Below are 23,142 nucleotides of genomic sequence, written 5' to 3'. Positions count from 1 at the left end.
AGGCGGGGAGAGGCGGCGGCCGGTCCGGCTGTCTCCGCCGCTGCCTTGCCGCTGTCACGTCCCGCCCGGGCTGGGGACACGGGCAGCGGGAGCGCCGAGCCGGGTGTCGTGCTGGGCGGCTCTGACCCGGGGAAAGGGTGGAGGGACAGAGAAAGGCAGGTGGGGCGCGGCGAACGATGAAGGGAGGGCTGCGGGCGGTGGGATGCAGGGACCGCGGGTGGGAGGCAAAAGGCCGGCGGCCTCCGCGGGGAGAGCGGCAGAAGGGGACGAAGGGGAGAGGGGAGCGCGGGGCGGAGAGGAGCGACGGTGGGGCGTGGAATGGAGAACTCGACCTGTTGTATGGGATGCGGCCCCGTTCTCACCCGCTCGCCCCTTTGCTCTCCCCGCAGGCTTCCTTTGGGAGTTCGAGCCCAGGTTCGTCCTTGCCAGCCCCGGCCCGGCACCCCGCCTGCTGCCACACGCCGTGCTCTCCTCATGCTCCTTTCCGCAACCATCCCCTCTTGCCTCCTAGCCTTTCTAGCGCTTCACGTTCACGTAACTAATCGTCTGCCTGGTTTTAAGGAGAGGGATGCGTGCTGTGGAGTTCTTCCCTTAACTCCAGTCGCAGTTAGTAATTGGCTGCTTGGGGCCCAAAATGAAAGCAAAGTTTTATGCACTTTTCAGTCAGCGTCTTAGGAAAGCTGTGCAGTCACGAGAGACTGAGAGAGCAAGTGCTTCTTGCTGATAACTGCGAGTTTATGTGAATTTTTGCTTTCTTCATAATATCAGAAAATGTTTAAAAGCATAATTGCACACAACTATTGAAACTGGAACAACCTTCTAGGTTCTTTGGAATACTTTCCTTTCCGCAAGTGAATATGTGTAATGTCAGCTGGGCTCTTCATGAATCCTTATTTGGGGAGTGCGTTTGCTTGCATCTGACTGCTTTCCGCATGAGTTCTTTTTTTCTGTTTAACTACTCTAGCTTAATTTAATGACTTAATGTTACTTGAGTGTGTTTTTAAATTGGATATTAAGTGTCAGAGCTGCTGAGTGGGAGTTTTTTATCTGAGGTCTGAGAGTTGTGTCAGCGTTCCGTTTCAGTTATTCAAACATAAAGTGGGTTAAGAACAGCAATTAGAACAATCACTAGCATATATGTATGTATGGGTAAATATATTTGTATACTAGATAAAGATAGCTGTCAGTTCTTGAAAAGCTGCAGGATCAGGGTGTAAGAGCCAGTAAAATATCCAACATGTAATGTATTTACTGTAATTTTATTACTACTATCAGCTGTGCTGAGTGATCCACGAGGCCGTAATATGAATTGCATGTGAATAATAAGCGTTTGGGGCTTGAATTTCCTTATGGCATGGTATTACAAACTCACACAGTATGGTCTTGAGCAAGCTAAACTGACAAAGCTTATATTAATTACCTGCATGTAAGCAACATATGCTTGGCATAATTACTGAAAAATTAATTAGATTCTGTAAGACTCAGAAGTGTTAGTATTCAAGAATCTGTTTGAAGGCTAGAAGCAATGCACTGAGAAATACTGCTTAAATTTTTTGAACAAGAAGATTGAAGATTTAGAAATATTTTCTTGATTCTCTAAAGAAGTTCTTCTATGGGAATAATTCTTATTTTTTCCCGCTGCTCTTAAGCTGAAGATTGCAGCAGAGCACTAATATGTAAGAACTAGAGGAGGAAACTAGAAGTGAAAGAGCAATACCTCAATAATTTGTTTTCTCCAGCCCTAAAGCTATAAGCAAGTGAATGTTAAAGAACAAAACAACCTTCTATTTCAGTAGTTTTTACTGCAGAACGCTGACTTTGTGGTCCAGAATACGCGTATCTATAAAACTTGTTGAGTCTCCTGTTAAGTTTTTCAACAGTTGACAAAATGCATTAAAAATAATAATGGTACTTTTTTTGATCTGTGAATATCCTGTTGAGTATTGACCACAGAAATATCACAGTGACTGGTTGGATATTGGGATGTATTAGAAACACTTTGTTATATCCAGTATATTTTACACAATTTCCTGAGATTCTGACATGCTTGTTCCTTCTTTCTAGATCATGTGCTAAGAATTGAGCTAGTTTTAATAAAATATCTCATCTGTAAGGCTTAACTAACCTGTAGTGAATCTCAGACCTTATTTTGCTGTTAGTAGGAAGTTGATTTGTAAGCTAAGTTAACCATCTATCAGTGAAAAACTAGACTAGTTACCATACAAATCACGATAAACAGAACCAGAAAATACATATCAGTATCTTCGATTTGTGAAGTACAGCTGACATGCTTGCAGAATTTGGAATCTTTTGGGTTAACTTCAAGGATGCTCTGAACAGTCTCTTCTATATTTTTTGAAACTTTGTTTCAGTAATTTGGATAGTTCTTCCAAATATTCACTCTGTATTGCTAGAGGAAAAAATGGTACCTGTTACTTGTAAATATGAGGAGGGAATGCCAGCCAAAGCAGCTGAATTTGTAAGGCAATTGGGAGTTTGCTCTAGTTATTCTACTGAGAATTCTGACTTTGCATGTAAAAGTGGTTATGTAACCTTAATTTTTTCTGTGGTGTAACTTTGTATGTTGTAGAAGATATGTCTCATATTAGGCTTTTTTGATAGTTGGCTCTTTATCATCTGAAGATCATGACTTTGATCCTTCTGCTGAAATGCTGGTACATGATTATGATGATGAGCGAACTCTTGAAGAAGAGGAAATGATGGAAGAAAGTAAAAATTTCGGTTCTGAAATTGAAGATTTAGAAAAGGTAAGAGTGACATTTTCAGATGTCAATGTGTGTTGTTACTTTTTTTTTTTTTTTAAACTTAAAAGAACAATCAATCCATTCCTCAGTTTGGGCTGTGTAATGTAGTGTCCTGCAGAGTTTATCTGCAAGTTGTTTAAAAAACAAAAAAGAAAAGGAATAGGTTAGGATATGGCAGTGTATCTTCACAAAAAGGCTGAACTAGTTTTTCAGAAGTTTTGTGTTAAATTCAAGTTCTTCTTTTGAGAATGCTTAAACTTTAGAGGAAAATTACTGAAACTAATTTTGGAGTCGTATTATTTAATAACACTTTTTATTACTTGTAATTTTAGTACTTGGATGCGTTTTGAGTAATAATAAGTAACAACTAGCTGTATTTCACTCTGTTGTTCAGTTGTGTTTTTATAATCTGGAAAACATTCATGTTTCAGACATGATAGATCATGTTTGCCTGCTATGTAAATTTCCATCTCGGTTTCATTGGTTTGGCATTCAGTGGTTGTACAGAGTGACAAACATGCATGTTTGCTTTTCCTGTTGTATTTTATGCTGTTTAATTATGTATTTTTCCTGTTTATACCTCTTGTTCATCTGCATCAGTGGATCACCCATTTTAAGTGTCTCCTGAATGCTGAACACCCACAAATTGATGCTACTTGTGTTATCGTGCAGTGACCCACTTAAATCACTCAACATAACTGCAGATTTTGATAAAGAGCTCTGAAACGGTGTATTTTCTGGGCTCAAATACGAAAGTGTATTTGTGTAGCCTACATAATTTTTTTTTCCCAACTTAGAGTTGAGTCTTTATATTACTTGTTTTTTGTTGTGATACCTTTATAATTATATTCTTACTTACTGTGAACTTGTGATTAAGATAACTAAGCAGCTTGCCAAGTCTAATGGTTAAACTGGAGTTATTACTCCCCAAAATGGTCTTATTGCCTCTGTAATAGAAGGAAAAATAATCAAGAACAACTCATTTTAAACACCATTACTTTAAATGTGGATCCTGAAAGACTTGGACGTGTGTTTATGTGTATCCCTTGTAAAAAGTCTTTGCAGGACTAAAATCTGAACTGACTAAAGAATAGTTTAATTAGTATATAAGTTCACCAAGAAAATTTTTAAGGTAATTCAACTTCTAAAGGTATATGAATATCAGAAAATATTTCTAATTCTTTAATGGCTTCGATAAGACAACTGTCTACAATTCATTGTTTTATTGTCTTAGGATGCACATGTGATATTTATTAAAATCACTTGAACAAAAACAGTTGGGGAAAAAAAATTTGCATTATAAATCCAGCCTCTCTCTTGACATTTTTTTGCCTTCTGAATTGTTAACTGTGTTTCTCCTAATACCTTCTCAGTAGCAGTTACTATAGAATATGTTATATAGGAAATGAAGAATAAAAAGTATTTTGGTTTACTTTTGTGGGGTTTTGAATGCATACATGCATCTGTAAGTAGTTGGTAGTACTAAAGTGTTTGAGTTTTACAGCAGTTGTCTCTTCTATGGGAGTTGTTGTGTATCTAGTATCTTCTGTCTTGAAGAAATATGGGTAAATCATGCTGTGCAGTATGAGTCAAGTTTGGAGCAAATGTTTAATAATCAAATATTGTTTAGTTTCGTCTAGTAAACACGTTTTCTTGGATATCTTGATGGCAAATAGTTAATCCTAAGAGAGAAACAGTGATAAATTATTTTAGTACTGTGCCTGAAAATATTTTAAATCTTGAATCTATCAGAATACATCTTTTCCTTGCAGGTCTGAACTGTTCAGAGGTATTTGGTAACGTGTTGAAATGTTTGTAAATCCTCTTGTATTAGGAAGGAAACATGCCGTTGGAAGATTTGCTGGCATTTTATGGCTATGAACCGACAATTCCAGTTATGGCAGGTTCCAGTGCAGATAGCTCTCCAAGTGAACTTGCAGATGAACTTCCAGATATGACTCTAGATAAAGTAAGTCAGAATGATCTTCCCCAATTTTACAGTGCAAAAGCAGTAATCGTGATGACCTCCAATTAAAGCAGTAATCCTGATGACCTCCGATTACGTTTCACTATCTCTCAATGTTATAAAATATGTATCTTTGTCAATTTTAATATACAATCAATAATTACTGTATTATTCTGAATTTACTAATTTTCAAGGACGCTGAAAATCTGGTTCTGTTGTACTTATTGCACTTAGAAATGCACAGCAACTTCAGTGGCAGTGTATTCAAATTAAAAATAAGTTAACTATTACTTTAAAACACATCTAAAAGGCTGCATCTGTGTGTGTTTTTGTTTATATTTTGTGGGGAAGAGAAGGGGTTGTTTTGTGGTTGTTGGGTTTTTTTTTTTTTTCCAAAATAGAAGTGGGATTTTTTCTGCATAGATAGGTGTAAGTTGCTCTGAAAGTTAAGCCTCCTATTTATTTCCACGGAAATGAGAAGAGATACAAAGAGAGTGATAATACTATATGATGGAGCAAATTCCCAGCTACAAAACACTGTTTTTCAATTCAGTCACCACCATTAGCTGTGCATTTTCTCCAGTAATGAACAAATGCCTGCATGTTGCAAGTAAAAATCTGCACAGCCATCAGTAACGCAGCTTATCTTTCACATTGCTGTCACCGCTCCTGAAATGCACCACCCTCTGCCTTGTGGTGCTCACGTCCACTTTTTGGTCATCATAAATGTTCAGCAAGTGTTGATGAGTGTCAGTGGGTGCCATTTTTTCCACATGGAGGAATTCAGTGACACACCTTTGCTCGAGATGCACTTTCATGTCAGACTGATCACTTTGTCAGACTGCCCTTCTGCTGAAATCTGTTGCATGGCAACAAAAGTGGTGGTAAGGTTCGACATCTGCTACCATACCACAGATTTTGACCTCTGACATCATGGGCCAATATAATGAAACAGGAGGCAACTAGTTTTGGAGCAGCCCTCATGCATTTTATTATAATGTATGCAACATGTAGAAATAATAATTCTGGATTTCAGCGTACGTATACTGTATCAAAATATATGTGGATAACTTGATAACACACTTCTGGATGCTTTGGAATATCCCTTTGAGATGTGTATCATTCTGATAGATCTCAGCTTCTTGACTTACTTTTGTTAGTATGATATAGTGGTAAACTCTACAGAAAGTAGGGTATAATGATGGCTCTGTGCATTGGGTTCTCATCAGGATTCACAGTTGTGTTGAAGCTAAAAAATGCAGTTGACTTGTTTTCAAAAGCAGCTCTTTCCTTAACTTCTATTCAGGGGTTCAAATATGTCTGCTAGTGGAGGAAGTGAGCTTTTTCTTCCTTTTTCTTTTTTTTGTCTTTTTAAACTGATGGATACTTCAGTTTTCTTGTTGTATTTTGGGAAGGTAACGGATTATCTATTTTCTGTAAAGCATGCAGAAGTGCCTGTCAGCTCTGTTTTTCTTTTTTCAGAGTTCGGGAGGTAACAACCTCTCTGAGTTTCATTGCGATGTAAAGAATGTACAAATTCTGAAGTTTTTTCGAGGCAATTTTGGTATTTTCCATTGAAGCAGTTGGAGAGACATCTGAGATGAATCTAGATGCTTACCCGTCTATGCTTATTAAACACATTTCAAGTTTTGGGTTATTTATTTTTAATTTTATTTTTATTTTAATGATACAGGAAGAAATAGCTAAAGACCTCTTGTCAGGTGATGATGAAGAAACACAGTCCTCTGCTGATGACTTGACACCATCGGTTACTTCACATGAGGCTACTGACTTCTTTCCTCGGCCACTGCGATGTAGGAAAACTGATTTTATGATAATACTCAAAACAGTCCAAGGGTTGTATATAGCTTACTAACTTAAAGTATAAAAATTGCAGAGTACCACTGATTTTACTGGAAGTTGAGAAACAGTGCTTTGTAGTATGTTGTACATGAATGCTATCTTTGATTGTTATTACTAATTACTTGAAAGACTGTACTTGATTTTGTATTTGATACTCTTTTTTTGCTCAAAGCAAAAAAGACCAACTAATAGCTCGAAAAATACTGTTAACTTTTTGCAAGTACTTGTTAAAGTGATGTTGAAGAGCACTGTGATTTTTCACTGTTTTAATGAATAACAGGAATATAGTACCAATTCTTTTAAGTTAGTCTTTCTCTACTAAAATTTAGCTGCTGTTTTTAAACTGAGTCTTCCATTCAGCCTAAGGATGTGAGTAAGGCTGTGATTTCTTTGTTGTTATTTCCTTTCACACATAACAACATATTTTTATAGGACTTCATAGGGTGAGTGAAAGTGGTTTTATATGGCATGGGGCCTTTGAACCCTTACCACCAAAACTGCATTACCTATTGAGCAGTGGTGGAAAAAATTTGAGAACCAGTGATTCAGTTATCCAGCCTGGCCTGGGTATTCTTCATTGCTTACTGCAGTTTGTTTGTTTGGTGGTGTTCTGGAGTTAGAACAATGTGAAGAGTTTAATCATGGTTTTAATTTAGCTATCTTAAGCTATTTCTCAAAGAGTTCATCTATTTAGAGGACGATGATAAAGGTGATGTGCTTGCAGTTGTGGTTCTTAAACTACAGCATCAATAGCATCTTAAGATACTCATGTTGGGAGCGAGAAAATAAAAATTATAACACCCTTCTAAAATTAAACAAAGCCCAAATTTGCTAGGTTACTTGTGAACTTGTTAATGAATATGACACTGGAAATGTGGCAGCTTTGAGGGAAAAAATAATGATCATCTTGCTCAGGATTAAAAAGCAGTCAACTTCGTTTTCTGCTACCAACAAGAGGATGTTACTCTTTCTCTGAATTTTTTGATTGGACATTTTAAAATCAAATACCCACTATTCAGAATGGGAAATACTAGTTTTCTGTAGAATGGAAAGTTTCGTCTTTTCTTCTGTTCTCTGCCCGTTTCTTAATAGGAAGATAATTTTAATTTAAGCATTCCTAACACCTAATTTGGATCAAATGGAAGCAAATAATTTTGAGTGATTATCTAGGCATATTGCTATTTTGTAAGTCCATGCAGCTCCTTGTCTGCTATTTATAACACCAAAAGGAAGTAGATTTGTGATAGTAATAATGACCAAAGAAGAGCCTCAGTCTGTATATTATTAAATATGGTCTTTGATGCTGATGATTCTAGTTATGTATGATGAAGTTAAAATTACAGACCTGTTTTATAGAATATTGTACATTGAGAAGACAAAAGTAGCTTTTGTTTTCTAACGGTAGCTTCCATTCTACCAAGGGTTACACAGCTATAAAAAAAATTACTTCAGAACTCAGTACCAGGATCTTTTCCAGATCCTAAAATACGATTGATTTGTTCATCAGAGTACTGTATTTGAATTATATAAAATGCTCTGCTATTGTTCTTCCCGGGAAGGAGGGGAAGTACAAAACAATAATCAGAGTTGGGTTTTTTTTTTTGCTTATTCTATTTTGTGTATTGCTGCTGCATCTTCACTACATGTTGTGGCAGTTTTGTTTGAAAGAATGTTTTGAGTGTGCAGTTCAATTAAAACTTCTGATTATAGACTTTGCTAGGTAATGGATACTTGCCTAGCTAAAACCAAACTTCTTTTTTTTTTCTGCCTGAAGCAAACACTACTTGTGATGGAGATAAAGAATCAGATGGTGAAGATGTGGAAGCAGACAATGGTAACTCATCTGAAGATCTGAGAAAGGTAATAACTTCAAGCAAACAAGAAGTTAAAATAAAAACTTTATTATTAAGAAAAATGTTAAGGTTTTTAGTACATGCCTACAGTAATGCCTTAACTCTGGAATTTTCTGCTGAATACCAAGTTAATAGCTCTTTTTTATGCTTCCATATGAAAAATGTTAAGCTAATATTTTTCTCATTTTCTTTTGTTACATCTTCAGGAAATAATGATTGGTTCACAGTATCAGGCTGAAATTCCACCTTACCTTGGCAGACACAATGATAATGAGAAAGGTATGTTTTTCTGACTATACTACTTTTTATCATATGCTTATGTACAGCAGTTGATGAAAAACAGAATTTACGTTTTGAGTGTAGTTAGCGTCTTAGTTAAAATCTCAGAGACATTAAAAGTACTGAAGAACTGAGGTTATGCAACCACATAATGATTTCTCAGATGTGTGTTTTTACAACTCCAAGATGACATTCTCAAGAGTATACAGGAAGGTGTATTACAGTGTTTGTTTTGAAATATCTAGTAAGCGGAGGAGACAACAAACACTAGGTCTGGTTGTCCTAATTGGGCCATGAGTGTGTAACTTAATGAACATTTTAGATGTTTCAAATGTTTTTTTTTACTTGTGTTTTTTTGGCAAGCAAAATTATATGGGCAATAGAATAAGCGGACAGTGTAGCTTGTGATACATTTTGCCATCAGTGAGATGCAGTGTTTTCAGTATGATGCTATTCTTTGCAAGTTTAGGTTAAAAACTGTAGTTGTGCTGGAATAGAAAAAAATAATAAAGTTTTATTTGGTATCTTTTAAAGTCTTCCCTTTGAGAAAAATGCAGCAAACGCAGTTATGAAATTAAAAATAAAAACAAACCTGTAGGTTTTGAAATAAGTTAACTCGTGTGGAACAGTTGTGAAATTAAGTAACCATTTAAGGAGGTACATTGATAGATGGAAGGTGGTTGGTGGTTTGTTTTTGTCTTGTGTACACGGCCAGCAATGAGGTAGCTCTCAAACTGGAGAGCCTAAGGGATGTCTCTTGAGAATATTAGGCATGAAAATGCTGCATTATTGTGGCTGATTTAAAAAAAAAAAATAAAGACTGAATCTGAGCATTAGCAGAATTCTGAGGGGTTGGACTTGACTATGGTCTGGCTGGAAGTACTCTGGAATATTGCATGTACTGTGATAAATAGGCTTCAGAGTTTTGAAATACTGCAGTAATTCAGAAATTGTTCCCCTCTGTGTAAAAAGTCACTCTGTAAAAGCCCTGCCTGTACTCCATGAAGAAGTGGTAATATTACGACAAGTGGAATTATGTCTTTGTTTTGTAGTCCCAGCTGGTGGGGTCAATTAATAGCAGTTTGGTTTTTCTGTGAACATTACACTTGCAACATATCTCTGTGAAAGCTTTTTGTATTCTTATGCTATAACAGCACTTTCTGAGCTGGGGTAATTCTATTTCTCACCTTTGCATTATCTTGTTTCCTGCAGTTTTATGAGAGGTTTGAGAATCCTCTTTGCCTCTTCCATAGTAACAGCCACTGTGCTTTTGTGTGAATAACTCTGATTTTGCATTGCTAAGAGAATGCATGAAGCATTAAATGCAGTGTTAGTCGCATAGAATATAAGATTTATAGCTTAATCTAGAATTTAAATGTGTGCACAGACTAGCAAAGTTTCAGGCCAACTCTTTCATGTGGCCATTAAGCTACTCTCTGTCAAATATGCTACTTAAGAAGTGCATATCTGATTTCAGTGTACTACGAAGGAGGACTGTACATCTTGTTTGCTTGTAAAATTTGCAGCGTACAAGCTGTTTACAGTATTTGGTTGTTAGTAGGCAGAAAAAGAAATTACAATCTTCAGACCTGAATTCCATTCTACTAAATATACTTTGACAAATCTTAGTTAAAAATGACTAGTTTGTTACCTCCTTCTCTTCTTTTCCCCCCTACCATATAATATTCAAAATATTGAAGTACTATGCTACATCTTTTTACTGTTAAATACAGATTACTCGTTGGAAACAGCTTGTGGTGCTTTGTACTGATGGCTAGCTAACTTCCACTTCACTGTTTCCTCATTTCCTGTCCTCAAAGAATGAGGGAAAGAGAGTAGGATGAAAAAGGGCTTAGGAATTGTGATAAGACAGAGAGATCATTCAGCAATTGCCACTGCAGGTAAAACAGACTTAGCATAGTAAGGTGAATATTATCTATTGCTTGTTACTAACAGACTAAAGCAGGGAGGATTAAAAGCAAGCTACAAAAACCTTCTCTTCCCTGCATGCTGTCCTGCCACCTCCTCCTTCTCCTGAGTAGCACAGGGGAATGGGGACTGGGGGCATCAGTCAGCCCGGAACACTTTATTGTAGTTCACTCTCTGACCCTGTTCCACATGGGTCTCTCCAAAGGAATGTTGTCCTTCCCTAGCTGACTGCAGTTCCCCAAGCACTGTTCAACACTGTTTGTACAAGGCCTATCCTTCAGGACCACAGTGCTCCAGCATAAGTCTCCAGGAGCAGTGGCTCCCCCAGCCTTCCTGCCCCAGGGCAGGGTCCTCTTGAAAGGCTACACTTACAGCCTTGGGACAGCTCCTTTTGGGGTCTTACAATGGGCTGCAGCATCCTCTAGTCAGCATCTGCTGCTGCACCATGGGCTCCACCATGGCTGCACGGGAGGATATGATCTAGGTGGTGTCCGTGGACTGCAGGGGAGACAGCCTGCTCTATCATGGGCTTCTCCTGGGCTGCAGAGAGCTGCTGTTCCGTGTGTGGAGCATCTCCTGCACTGACCCTGGGTACTGCAGAACCATTTCACAGTTCTCTCTCCCAGCTGCTGTTGTGCAACAGTTTTTTTTTCCTTTTTTTAAATCTTCTATTCCATAGCGCATGCGGTGTTGCTTATGGCTCAGTTCAATGTAGCAGCATGTCCTTTCTGGGGCAGCTGGAGCTTTCTCTGATCTGATGTAGGGCTGCTATCAGCTCTGCCCACAGACGGCACCCTTCCAGTCCTTTGCTTGCAAAACCTCGCTACGTAACTCCAATGCATACTGCCCCTCACCTCTATGAAAAGCATGTTTAAGAACTGTCATTGGAATAAATTGTTAGCACATTCATTGTAATTTTCACAGACTCCACCTTCACCAGTAAAAAGAATTCCTCACGCAGAAAATGAACATAATGTCTTTACAAAACCAACAAGGTGAACAGTTTACGCATGGCCCACTCGTTGCACCTTTAACACACTACAACAGATATCACATAAAAGTTTTGAGGAATAAATTCTTCGCAACCATTCTCAGATAATATCCAGTGAGTTTTGCCTGTTAGCTCTCAATTATTGTAGAGTCATTTAGGTTAGAAAAGATGGAAGATCATGAAATCCACCCATCGGCCTAGAACTATCTAATCCCACTAAACTGTGTCTCTGAGTGCTACATCCGCAGATCTCCATTGCCTCCAGGGATGGTAGCTCCACCCTTTCTTGGGCAACCTGTTGTAATGCCTGAATAGCCTTTCTATGAAGAAATTCTTCTCAGTGTCCAGTTTAAACCTCCCTAGAATTACTCGAGACGATTTCTTCACATTATCACTTGTTGCCTCAAAAAAGAGACCAGCACTTACCTCACTATACTGATCTTTCTGGAAGTTGTGAAGAGCAGTGAAGTCTCCTTTCAACTTTGTCCAGATGAAACAGCCCCAATTGTCTCAGCAACTCCTTATATATTTTGCTTTCTAGTCCCTCCTTACCTCACATTCCTTGAAGAGCAAGAACTGAAAGCAGATGCCTTCCTCCCATCCACCCTGTTCTACCTCATCCCTGCAATTGGCATAAGGGAATGGACAGTGGGGCTGTGATTAGTCATAGTGCTTCGTCTCTGCCTTTCTCCACATGGGGTCCCTCTTGGGCTTCCCGCAGGCTGCAGCTCTCCAAGTACTGTTCCAGTACTGCCTGTACCTCCAATATGGGGTCCATCCTTCAGTAGCATGCTACTGCAGCATGGGTCTCCATGGGTAGCAGCTCCCCAGGATCTCCTGCTCCACCATATGCCCTTCCATGGGCTGCACAGGAACTTCTGCTCTGCACATGGAGCACCCCTTCTTCAGTCTGTAGGACTGTTTGTCTCACATTTTATCAGTACTCTTTCTCAGGTGCTGTACATTATTTTGCCTTTCTTAAATCTTCCCCCCCAGAGCGCATTCATATCACTTATGACTCAGCACTGGCAGCGATAGGATCCCTTTGGAGCAACTGGAGCTGGCTCTGATCTACCGTGGGGCAGCTGCATGGCTCTGCTCATAGAAGCCACCCCTGTAGCCCCTCACTACTAAAACTTTGCCACGTAAGCCCCATATACAGCCGAATAAAACAGGGCAAGCTTGCTGATTTGTGTGAAGATGATGTATACACTTGCATAATTTGACTTGATCATCTATCAGTCAATGAGCTAGGCCTCTGTAAACTAAAGAGTTTTGTCCATTATTTGATTTTCATAGAACCTGAATCTCTTCACCATACCATTCTGTGAGTCTGTCTCTTAATGGAGGCTTTTGGGCAAAAAGTAATCCGTGATTTACAAGCAATGTGATATTTGGTTTCTTCTGTTTTCTCTGTCTTCAGAAAATAGCTTTTTATGTTATAGTCTTTAAAATGTCATCCTTGGTGTTAATGGATTTGTGTTTTAGCAGCATATGAAAATGAAGACCATTTACTTTGGAAACCTGATGTGATCTCAGAAAGTAAAGTTAAAGAATACCTTTTTGAAACCTCCTTAAGAACAGGAAATGAAAAATTAATTGGCAGAATTCCTGAAGGACTACATACACGAGACAACGAACAAGTATGTTTTGTATCCTGTTCTATTTGTGACACATTGCTTTGTAATTAACATGTTTTTCTTTCTCTACTTGTACTGTGAAGGTTTAGTATTCAGTTTATTTGATGGCTTGTTTCTTTGTTTTATTTTAGTTAGATATTATCAGGATCTTGTTTGTCATTTTAAAAATGCATAATTATACAAATTATGTTGGCAGTGTTCTAATGTTTCCGATTGCCATGCTTTTGACAAATTCAGATTTTCTAATAATTGCTTCTAACATCCTGTATTTGCTTCAACTCTTGGAAGGTTTTGTTTTTGGCTGTTATTTTAATGTTTTTATAATCTATGAAGACAGATTCTCTTTGACATGAAATGCACTCACTGAAAAACTAGCTTTGTAAGTTTAGATTTGATGTTTGCAAACTTTTACTTCTTTTATTTTATAGGCATTGTATGAACTTCTCAAGAGTAGCCATAATGTTAAGGAAGCAATTGAGAGATACTGTTCAAACGGAAAGGCATCTCAGGGTAAGAGAGAGTTCCTGATTTTTCAGAAAAGTGTATTTGAAAGAAAGCATTTTGAAAGTTGTGTAGAAAAATGTGGAGTAAGAAACAGATTTGCAGGTATTTTTATTCCCATGATATATTTAGTATGGATAGGTGTATTCTGGATAGGTGTATTCTGACTGGTCATCTGGAAATTTCTACTAGAGAAGTTTGCAACTTTGTACAAGTTTGCAATATCAGTTTTTACACCTTTTCTTTCTTTCTTTCTTTCCTCTGCTTCTGTTGGAAGAACAGTACAGACTGAGGGATGGACAGGAAGCTGTGATTTTTCTTCCATGAGACTATTCTCACTCTTATGATAGTAGCTTTTTGAGGTCATGGTCAACTACAATCTGATGTCATTTATACCAGATAAGACACAACTGACTGGAACTATAAGGAATATCAGAGCACTGCTTCAGAAAGCTCGTGTACAAGAAGAGTGCTAAGTAGTAGAAATACAATGTCCTAAATCCCCCACCTCTCCAGGATTTAATTTCCTCTTCTGGGACTGAAATACAGCTCTGCCTTCTTGTGATTCAGAAGCTCTGTTTTGTAAGGACTAGTACTCAAGCTCCTCACCCCCACCCAGGTCAAATGGGAGTTAGAGTGCCTTCATTAAAAATAGTGAAGAATGATAACACTCTTAGTTCCTGTCTTTTAGGGTTACCATTATATTATGGCCTATACTACTTGCTGATGTTCACTGCTTGTTCTCCTGATTAGAGTTAAAATCTACATCTCCTGAGATGTTTTCTTAACTGTGAGACTTTACATGGGGATTTTCTCTTCTCTTTGAAGACTGAGAACTCTGTAGAAAGTAGTGCAAAATTAATGGGGTGAGAAAGAAAGAAAGCAACTTTGTAGTCATATACTTGCAACCTTCATCTGGGAGCAAAAAGGTCTTTGTTTTAGTGTTTGCTTCCAGAAATATTTTGAGATGTGATTTTTTTTCCTGATTGACTTTAAAGGACAGCCGAACTGAAGTTTTCTGAATTATCATTATGAAAATCTCTTCTTTTTTTCTACTTTTATTTACCTAGATCCAAAGCCATAGCCAAGATAGAAAGGCAACAATATTTGAAACAAAACTGATGTACTTAAATAGCTTGAACAACTTTGCTTAGATCATGTATTAGGAAGAGTATAGTGAACCATGCAATATATTAACCTTTTGCTTATATGCTTTTTTTTTAGCAATTTTATTTTTACTTTTAAAACTGAATTCAGTTTTATAGTCTGAGGTTTTTGAAACAAAAAAATTCTTGCCCCTTTTTCCAACAACCACTGCTCTTTGTGTTCTATACAAAAGAAATACTTCAGAGGAGTAATCTCATCGATATCTTGGTGATACTTTTAAGTTTTTGGGTTTTTGTTAACACATTTCTTAAGAAATAACATATCAGAATTTTTGAATGTCCTTTGCCGTCAAGGATGAAAGATTTTAGAAATCAAATTTTCACGAGTCTTTATAAAAAAAGAATGTTGGATTTCAGAGAGGATATCTATACAGCATATTAAAAAATGAATCCAGATAACTGGCCTATAGTTTTAGAGTGCATTTGTGTATTTGTGCATTATCAAAACAGTTATTTTGCTCTCTGTAAAAAGTTTTTTGAGCAAAAATAAATTCTTTGTGTTATTTTTGTTACTGACTAGAAGAGATGACAGCATGGACAGAAGAAGAATGCAGAAGTTTTGAACATGCACTCCTGATTTATGGTAAAGACTTTCATCTCATCCAAAAAAACAAGGTTAGTGTTTTACAATTAAGTGAAAGAGCTGGGAGATGGTATGATGCTGACCATCTGTGACATTTATGCAGGAATGCGAAGTAAGAACCACCGTGTTACAACCAGCTTGACTTTTTTGTGTTAGTTTTACAGCAAGTATCATTGGAAAGGTTGAATGAGTCAGTGTACCATCTCTGAAGTTGACTTACATTGACATCACTTATATTTGTGCATTTATATTATATTTTGGTTAAAATGTCTCCTCACTTCTACAAGCATAGTACTTCTGTATTAAGGCCATGAGAGGGGAAACTGCGTCTTTATTTAACTCTCTTTATCAGTAGGAAGGTGCAATTGCAAAGCAACAGGCTTAGCTCTTTGTGTTTTCTGAAGAAAGTCATGGAATTATTCATCAGGATTCTATTTTCTGGCTAATGAAGGAGCTCGAATCTTGATTTGGATTATTTCTAATTGACTTTTCTGCACATGAAGAATAAGGATGAGATTTTTTAAAATAAAAAAATAGTATTTTGTGGTACAGTTGACAGTGTGGATATTTCCAAACTTTATGTGTACTTCCTTTATAGTTTGATACTATCTTAAGGATATTTTTTTCTTTAGTAGGCTGCAGTGTTTGCCATATCTGAGGTAAACTTTACGGCGTTGCGGTTGCTGTTGAACAACAGTCAGCTAGTCCTGCTCATTATCTGTCTTAATCTGTCCTATGACAAACATTTGGGCAGTTCAGACTTTAAATGCACCTTACCAATAAATAATAATTCGCTAGAGATATGAAGAAATCATTTAAAAACATATATTTTTAATCATTTTTACAACATGCTGCAAGGCACATAATTTGAAGAATTCTTCTGGAGAAACTGTCTGCTCATGGCTTCGATGTGTGCACACTTCATTGGGTGTAAAACTGGCTGAGAAGCTGGCCCTAAACAGTTGTGGTGCAGATAATACCACCCATGAGTGTTCATTTGCTTAAGGGTAGGAAAGACCTGCAGAGGGATCTGGATTGGCTGCATTCAGGGGAACATCCAGTTGTATGGCATTAAGGCGAAATGCTGTGTGCTGTACTCAGGTCGTAACAACCCATAGGCAGCAGTGCAGGTTTTAAGAGGTTTGACTGCAAAGGTGCCTGGCAGAAAAGGACCTGGTAGTACTGGTGGACAGCCAGCTGAATATGAGGTAGCTTTGTGCCCAGGTTTCAGAAACTGTGTGGCCAGCAGGTCTACAGAAGTGATTGTTCTTCTAGACTCAGCCCTGGTGAGAAAGAACACACCTCAGGTACTACATTCAGTTTTGGGACCCTCACTACAAGAAAGACATTGAGGTGCTGGAGAGTGTCCAGAGAAGGACAGTGAAGCTGGCAAAAGGTTTGGAGCACGAGTCTTAAAAGGAGCAGTTAAGGGAGCTGGAGAAAAGGAGGTTCCAGAGTGACCTTATCACTCTCAACAGCTACTTCAAAGGAGGTTTTTATGAGGTTGGAGTCTGTCTTTTCTCCCAGACAACAAATGAGGACAAGAGGAAATGGTCTCAAGTTGCACCAGGAGTGGCTTAGGCTGGATATTAGAAATTTCTTCAATGAAAAGGTTATGAAGCATCAGAACTGACTGCCTGGGGAAGTATTTGTCACCATTCCTGGAGGCATTTAAAAGACATGTAGATGTGGTACTTAGGGACATGATTTAGTGGTAGACTTGATAGTGCTAGGTTAACAATTGGTTTTGATGGTCTCAGAGGTCATGTCCAGCCTAAATGATTCTGTGATTCTGTATTTTGTAAGAATATAGATAGAAGTAGCAATTTCTTTGAGAATCTGACTTGGCATAGCAGTGGCCTATTTTGGTGAATAAGACGAACGGTTAACATAAATCAAAATGAGTTTTGTGAATCCTTAATATCTTTTCTACAAGAAAACAATTTTTGTTGTTAAGTATTTATTGTTGTGCATTTCACTTTTCTAAGCCTCGGCAGTTCCTGACTTTCCTAAAAGGAATTAATACCCAAAGTCTTTCCTGTATCAATTCTCTTAACATCATTGATCTGATGAGCTTTTTCCATTTTAAGAGAGTCTGTCTTAGTGTTTAAAAATTGTTAAATTGTTATTGAACTGAAATGCTTCATATTTACTTACGGCTTCAGTCTATTAAAAAAAAGCCAGCACACAACAAGGTAATGCAGTAGAACAGATAAACAGTTATTTGAAACTGCAGATCTCTGTAGGATCTCTTAGTTGGTTTGTTCCAGACACTAAGTAAAGCTAACAGTATTTCAGGGATATGGGAACTGGGGAGATGACAAAATGGCTGTGCATTAATCGTGTCAATTTTTCTTGCCTTCCTTCAGGTAAGAACCAGAACGGTTGCTGAGTGTGTGGCTTTCTATTACATGTGGAAAAAGTCGGAACGTTACGATTACTTTGCTCAGCAAACAAGATTTGGAAAGAAGAGATATAACCATCATCCAGGAGTTACGTAAGTAACACGTTCTTGGAATATGTTAGCTGTTGCAAATCTTAAATGTAGAAGATTTTTTCCCCTTTCATCATTGTAGTGTGATGCTGCAGTAGCTATGATAACTGAAATGAAATTACTACTCTAGACCTTGACTTCATGTTAAATAACCCATTGTGAATGTATTATTGTTCTAGAGATTACATGGATCGTTTGGTAGATGAAGCAGAAGCCCATGGTGGAGCAGTGCATTCTTCAGCCCTAACATCTAATAGTCGAACAGAAGCCATTCCTGATCAACAGCTAAGCATTCTGAACTCCATTACTGCCAATGAGCTGACAGGTAAACCAAGAACAAAAAAACCAAAATCTTTTACCTTGTAATTTCATAAGGTACTATTTCATTTACATTGGTTTCATTTTTTTTTTCCCAGCACTGACAAATAGTGTAGCAACAGTCTGCCACACTTCAGATGTGAACTGCCTGGATGATGCTTTTCCTTCTATGGACAGCTTACCTCGAGCACCAGTTAATCACGTGCCTGTTGGAACAGAAGAACTGCTTAACTTGCCAAGCAATGGTGAAAGCGATTGTTTTAATTTATTTGAGACTGGTTTTTATCATTCAGAGCTAAACCCAATGAACATGTGCAGTGAAGAGACAGAAAGACCTGCGAAGAGATTGAAAATGGGAATGGCTGTCCCAGATTCTTTCATGAATGATGTCTCTGTAAATAACCTTGGTGTGGACTTTGAAAACCACACACATCATATTACCAGTGCCAAAATGGCTGTTTCAGTGGCTGACTTCAGCAGTCTATCTTCAAATGAGACAAATGGTTTTATCAACACCCACACTCTTCACCAACACACCGCCCTTCATTCAGAGTGACTGTGGAAAATGAAACAAACAGTGGGTACATTATGCAGTAGTAGTAAACTTGATGGGAGCTATCAGGTTTGCTTAGTCTTTCACTGGAAGTTTGAACTTTATGACATCAGTGATGTCTTTGTATGTATAGAACTATATCTTGATTTATCAAGAGTAATTTCTTTTTTCAGTCCATAAATGTGGAAATGTCGTATGATATTTGGCAGAGTTTGGGACTAAGAGAACTCTGTGGTGCAGCTTTAAGCTCTGCTTCAATTTTATTTTATTTTATTTTTTTTTAAGCCTGTAGACAGAGGCCACCAATTCAAAACCAGCACAGAAGTTCTGAACTGATAGGAGTGGCTTTTTAGCCTAAGTTACTTTTGCTATAACAAATACAGTGGAATAACAATGTTTACAGGTACCTATCCTGATCCCTGTGCAATGTAGCATTTTTTTTTTTTTCTTATAAAGGCAGGGATAGGCTTCTTTAATTTAAACTGCACAAACACACAAGGATGTTTTTTAAATGGAACTTTCTCTCATGTGATACTAAACTAGAGCACTTCAGTTTACAAAGCAGCAAGTTCATCTTGGTGGAAGCTAGCACAAGGAACTTATCATGAGTAAAGTATGAAGACCTACACTTGGATGCTGTTGCAAAATTACAGGCCATGGCTACCCTACACAAGTAATTATACTGCCAGGAGTGTCTGTGTACTTTAAACTTACTGGCTTAAACAGAGAATGTGTTTTAGGCTGTTGTTTTCTGGTGTGTTTTGTCCACAACTTGAATAGTGTAATTGTATAACTTTCCTGAGGCAGCTGATGTTACATAATGCTACAGTCTGCACAGTTGAGGATTTACCACTGAGCAGTCTATATTTTGGAAGACAAATTATTTGGAGCACTGCAGTTCAAAGTGTTAGAGGGACTGTCTAGTTTATGTAGAAGTAGTAGAACCTTGAAGTGTATATTTAAAAGCCTTTCTTTAGCGTGGATTTCATTTGTTTGTTTTGGCAAGGTCATGGGCTGAAAAAAGGCACTTTGCTACTTTGCTCAAATAGGAAAGGATGAGGAAAAAACAGCTATTTTACTTCAGTAATTTTTTGTTTTCATCATGGAGTGTGATTCACCATCCAGAAAGTTTGTCTTGCAGCAGCTTCTTCTAATTCTTGAGGTGGAGTTGAATCAAACCAAGTGAGATATTTTGTAGCATAAAACATGCAGTTTTAATGAAGCTCAGAACCTTATTTCAGTAAGATGGCCGCTTTTCCTCATGTTACAAATTTAATTGCCACTAACTTGTTTTCATTATTCAAGTGGTTAAGTTTGCCTTGTTGATATTTGTAATAGTTGCTTCAAGGTCACGCTGAGTAACTAGAAAGTAGTGACTTTAATATTTGAAAGGGAAGAGGGTATTTATTATGCATACTGTGAACTGCATTGACATCCGGAATTTTGGATGCAGAGTATGGAGTTTTCTTTACAGCACTGTAATGAAGATTGCTTTGAAGTGTTTACACAATAGCACATTTACCATATTAAAAACAAATTAGTTTAGCACAGTGGACAAAAGTATAGAAAATGTTGTAATCCGTTTTTAACTGACACATCTGAAGTATGTAATTCAGGTAAGTACACAGTAAATAATAGGTAGCCCGGGCCCTGTGTTGTACTCTGACATTTTTTAGCCAAGTTGTCAGCCTCTTGTTGCTGTGTTTTGTGCTGACCCTTGTATCTTGTTTCTTTCTGTTGATGAATCAACACATTTTATGTAATTTTGTAAAGTATTGCCCATAATCCTTCGTTGTTACACATTCAAGTTTTATGTATGGGTTTACACTGAGTGGCTGGTGTGTATAAAAATCATTATAAGAGAGATGACTGAATGCTTATACCAGTTGCACTTAAATGAACATGCCCATTCTCATTAGCTGATGCAGTAATATATTCAGTTTATCTATGCATTGCTGGGATCTTAATGTAGACAGAGACTTGTCTAAGGTATGGATTGTCAGCAAGTTGAATGGACACTTTAGTTATTTAAATAAAGACTTTTGACCAAAATTCAGAAAATGGTATGAGAGAAAAATGAATTCCAGCTAGTCTGATAGGTTTTTAAATGCTGATCTTTTTTAGCCTGTTGGCTAGCTAGCTGGTATCGTTTACTTTTAATTCCTTGTTAAAATGAGGCAATAATTTGCAAGAGTTTGTAAATATGTAAATTCTTCATATCTTTTTAGATATCTATTTCAATATTTTCTGACTACTTCTGTGTATAGGAACATTTTTGTGCATGCTTGATGTGACATTCATAAATTTGTACCACTATGATTTTATCCATGTAAAATAGCTATTTATTGAAATTTTCTTCTAAAAGCTGGACTTACTTATTTTTCTCTCAGTTTAAACATTTAAATGGAGAACTTGTTACTGTTTATTAAAAGAATTGTGTTTTGGAAGTCAGCACAAAGATAACTGAATTGCAAACATAGAAAGAAATTGTGTTGCCTTGGTTCTTGGATGGTGTAGCACAATTCCTATAACAAACTGTGATAAATTCTTTGTCCTCTGCCACACTTTTTCTTCATACAAACAAACCAAAAATCCATAATGGGCAATTGCAGTGTTGGTAAATGTATCCTTTTTACATACAGGGAGTCTGACAAGGATAGCTGATTCATTTAGAAGTGTAACTGGTGCTGTGATTATAGCAATACCTTTACTTTTGTTACTCATGCATCATCTTCTCATGATAGATTTTTAAATGTTTAGTTTTTCTCTTGTCATGGTCAAACTGCTGAATTTACTTGAAGGATGTACAATACTGTCTGAAGAATACTAAATTGTGTACAATTAGGTCAATGAATTGTGCAATTGTTTTGTTTTTAATTTTTAAAGCCAAGGGTCAAAAATGTATGAGAAATTCAGATTCAGTAGAACATAACGATACTACGTAATTTAACCAAAGTCTCTAGAGAATACCTTAACTTTGAATGTAAACTAATGGATCAACTGACCAACGGGGTCACTGCTTGCCCGGCATCACAAGCACATTGCCTACAGATGGGGAAACTAAATACAGTATAATTTATAAAATAATTACCAGGTTACTATTTTTTTTTCTTTCATTCTTATTTTTCACTGAAAAAAGGAAAATGCTATCAGTTGTAAAATACAGTATGGTCATAGTCCTCTTAATAAAGCAGAGATCCCAGTTATTCTCAAAATGAGTACCCTGTGCATAACAGTAAACTTAGTGACAATCGGAACATGCTGTAGTATCAGTCAGATGTTCAAGAGGAAGTCGCTATCGTTGCATTGGTTTTAATATTTGTACATAAACACTGATTTTTTTTAGCATTATTTTGTATTTGTTGTATTTTAATACCTGGTGTACAGTTCCAGAAATAAATGTCTGGAAACCTTTCTTTACTTGTAAAGCTTTTCGTGCATCTGCACTGTGTTTGCTATTTCATTTTCAGATGAGCTTAGCACTAACTCTGCACGTATTCTTAGATGCTATAACACTAATGTAGGAGTGAAAAAGATAGCAAGCAGATTTGCAGGTAAAATAATAAGCACTGATTTCCCTCAAACCTTATGCCTTAAGTACAGCAAAATCTTAGATGGGGCTTAAACATAGCTCCCAAGGAGCAGCACAGCAGCTTAACCCCATATTCAAAGTGCGTGGTAAGCTGTGCAGAATACATTCCTGTTCTCTGTATAAAAAAAGTTGCCCAAATTCTCGAATCCACAACTTAGATCCATTTATTCAGCTCAGCTACACTGTGCATAAGAAAAATTCTCTGCATGCTTAAGTTGAACTATCTATCTGAAATGCTTCTTACGTGTTGTCCTCAAGAAAATGATTATGAACTCTGAAAAGCCACTGTGTTACTTCTGAGTTCCATCAAGCACCAGGATTAGTGCTGAGGCTTCCTAGGCCCAATGTGCATATTTCTGCAATGACTGGAATAATAAAGCTTCAGGTAAAGAAAGGATTTTTTTTTAATAAATTATACCTGCCTGGAGTGCAAGCTGATTATAAATCAAACCAGCAACAGTTAATTTGCCAAGTAATTTAATGAGCTGCACTTTCCTTTTTCCATGAGCTAAGATGAAGAGATGTGAATTGTGTCTTTTCTAATGATAATTGTTAGAAGGTGCAAAACAAAGTACCTAAAAACTCTTTGGTGACAGTCTGAACCTCCCTTCTTCTAGGGATTTGGCATAAGATCAGTCCCGTTAAACTG

General features: G+C 37.3%; 1 protein-coding gene across 9 annotated transcripts in view; it reads left to right on the top strand.

Moving 5' to 3' along the window:
• MIER3 (MIER family member 3) overlaps positions 1-22,317 on the top strand; it is a 35,402-nt gene extending 13,085 nt beyond the window's left edge. For 3 of the 9 annotated variants that reach the window (XM_019610400.2, XM_019610398.2, XM_019610402.2), the window contains exons 5-16: positions 390-414; positions 2,623-2,768; positions 4,600-4,734; positions 6,425-6,545; positions 8,369-8,454; positions 8,654-8,726; positions 13,135-13,289; positions 13,715-13,796; positions 15,474-15,568; positions 17,906-18,033; positions 18,210-18,355; positions 18,447-22,316. In XM_019610400.2, the coding sequence (XP_019465945.1) occupies positions 2,670-2,768; positions 4,600-4,734; positions 6,425-6,545; positions 8,369-8,454; positions 8,654-8,726; positions 13,135-13,289; positions 13,715-13,796; positions 15,474-15,568; positions 17,906-18,033; positions 18,210-18,355; positions 18,447-18,904 (1,578 nt within the window). In that variant the 5' untranslated portion in view covers positions 390-414; positions 2,623-2,669 and the 3' untranslated portion in view covers positions 18,905-22,316. Of the gene's footprint in view, positions 1-389; positions 415-2,614; positions 2,769-4,537; positions 4,735-6,424; positions 6,546-8,368; positions 8,455-8,653; positions 8,727-13,134; positions 13,290-13,714; positions 13,797-15,473; positions 15,569-17,905; positions 18,034-18,209; positions 18,356-18,446 lie in introns of those variants that run through there. The other 6 variants (XM_019610401.2, XM_010725438.3, XM_019610403.2 and 3 more) reach the window with 6 other exon arrangements.
• Positions 22,318-23,142: the final 825 nt, after the last annotated feature.

Source organism: Meleagris gallopavo, chromosome Z (assembly GCF_000146605.3).
Source record: "Meleagris gallopavo isolate NT-WF06-2002-E0010 breed Aviagen turkey brand Nicholas breeding stock chromosome Z, Turkey_5.1, whole genome shotgun sequence".
Lineage (NCBI taxonomy): Eukaryota > Metazoa > Chordata > Aves > Galliformes > Phasianidae > Meleagris > Meleagris gallopavo.
This window is presented reverse-complemented; position numbering and strand designations above follow the sequence as displayed.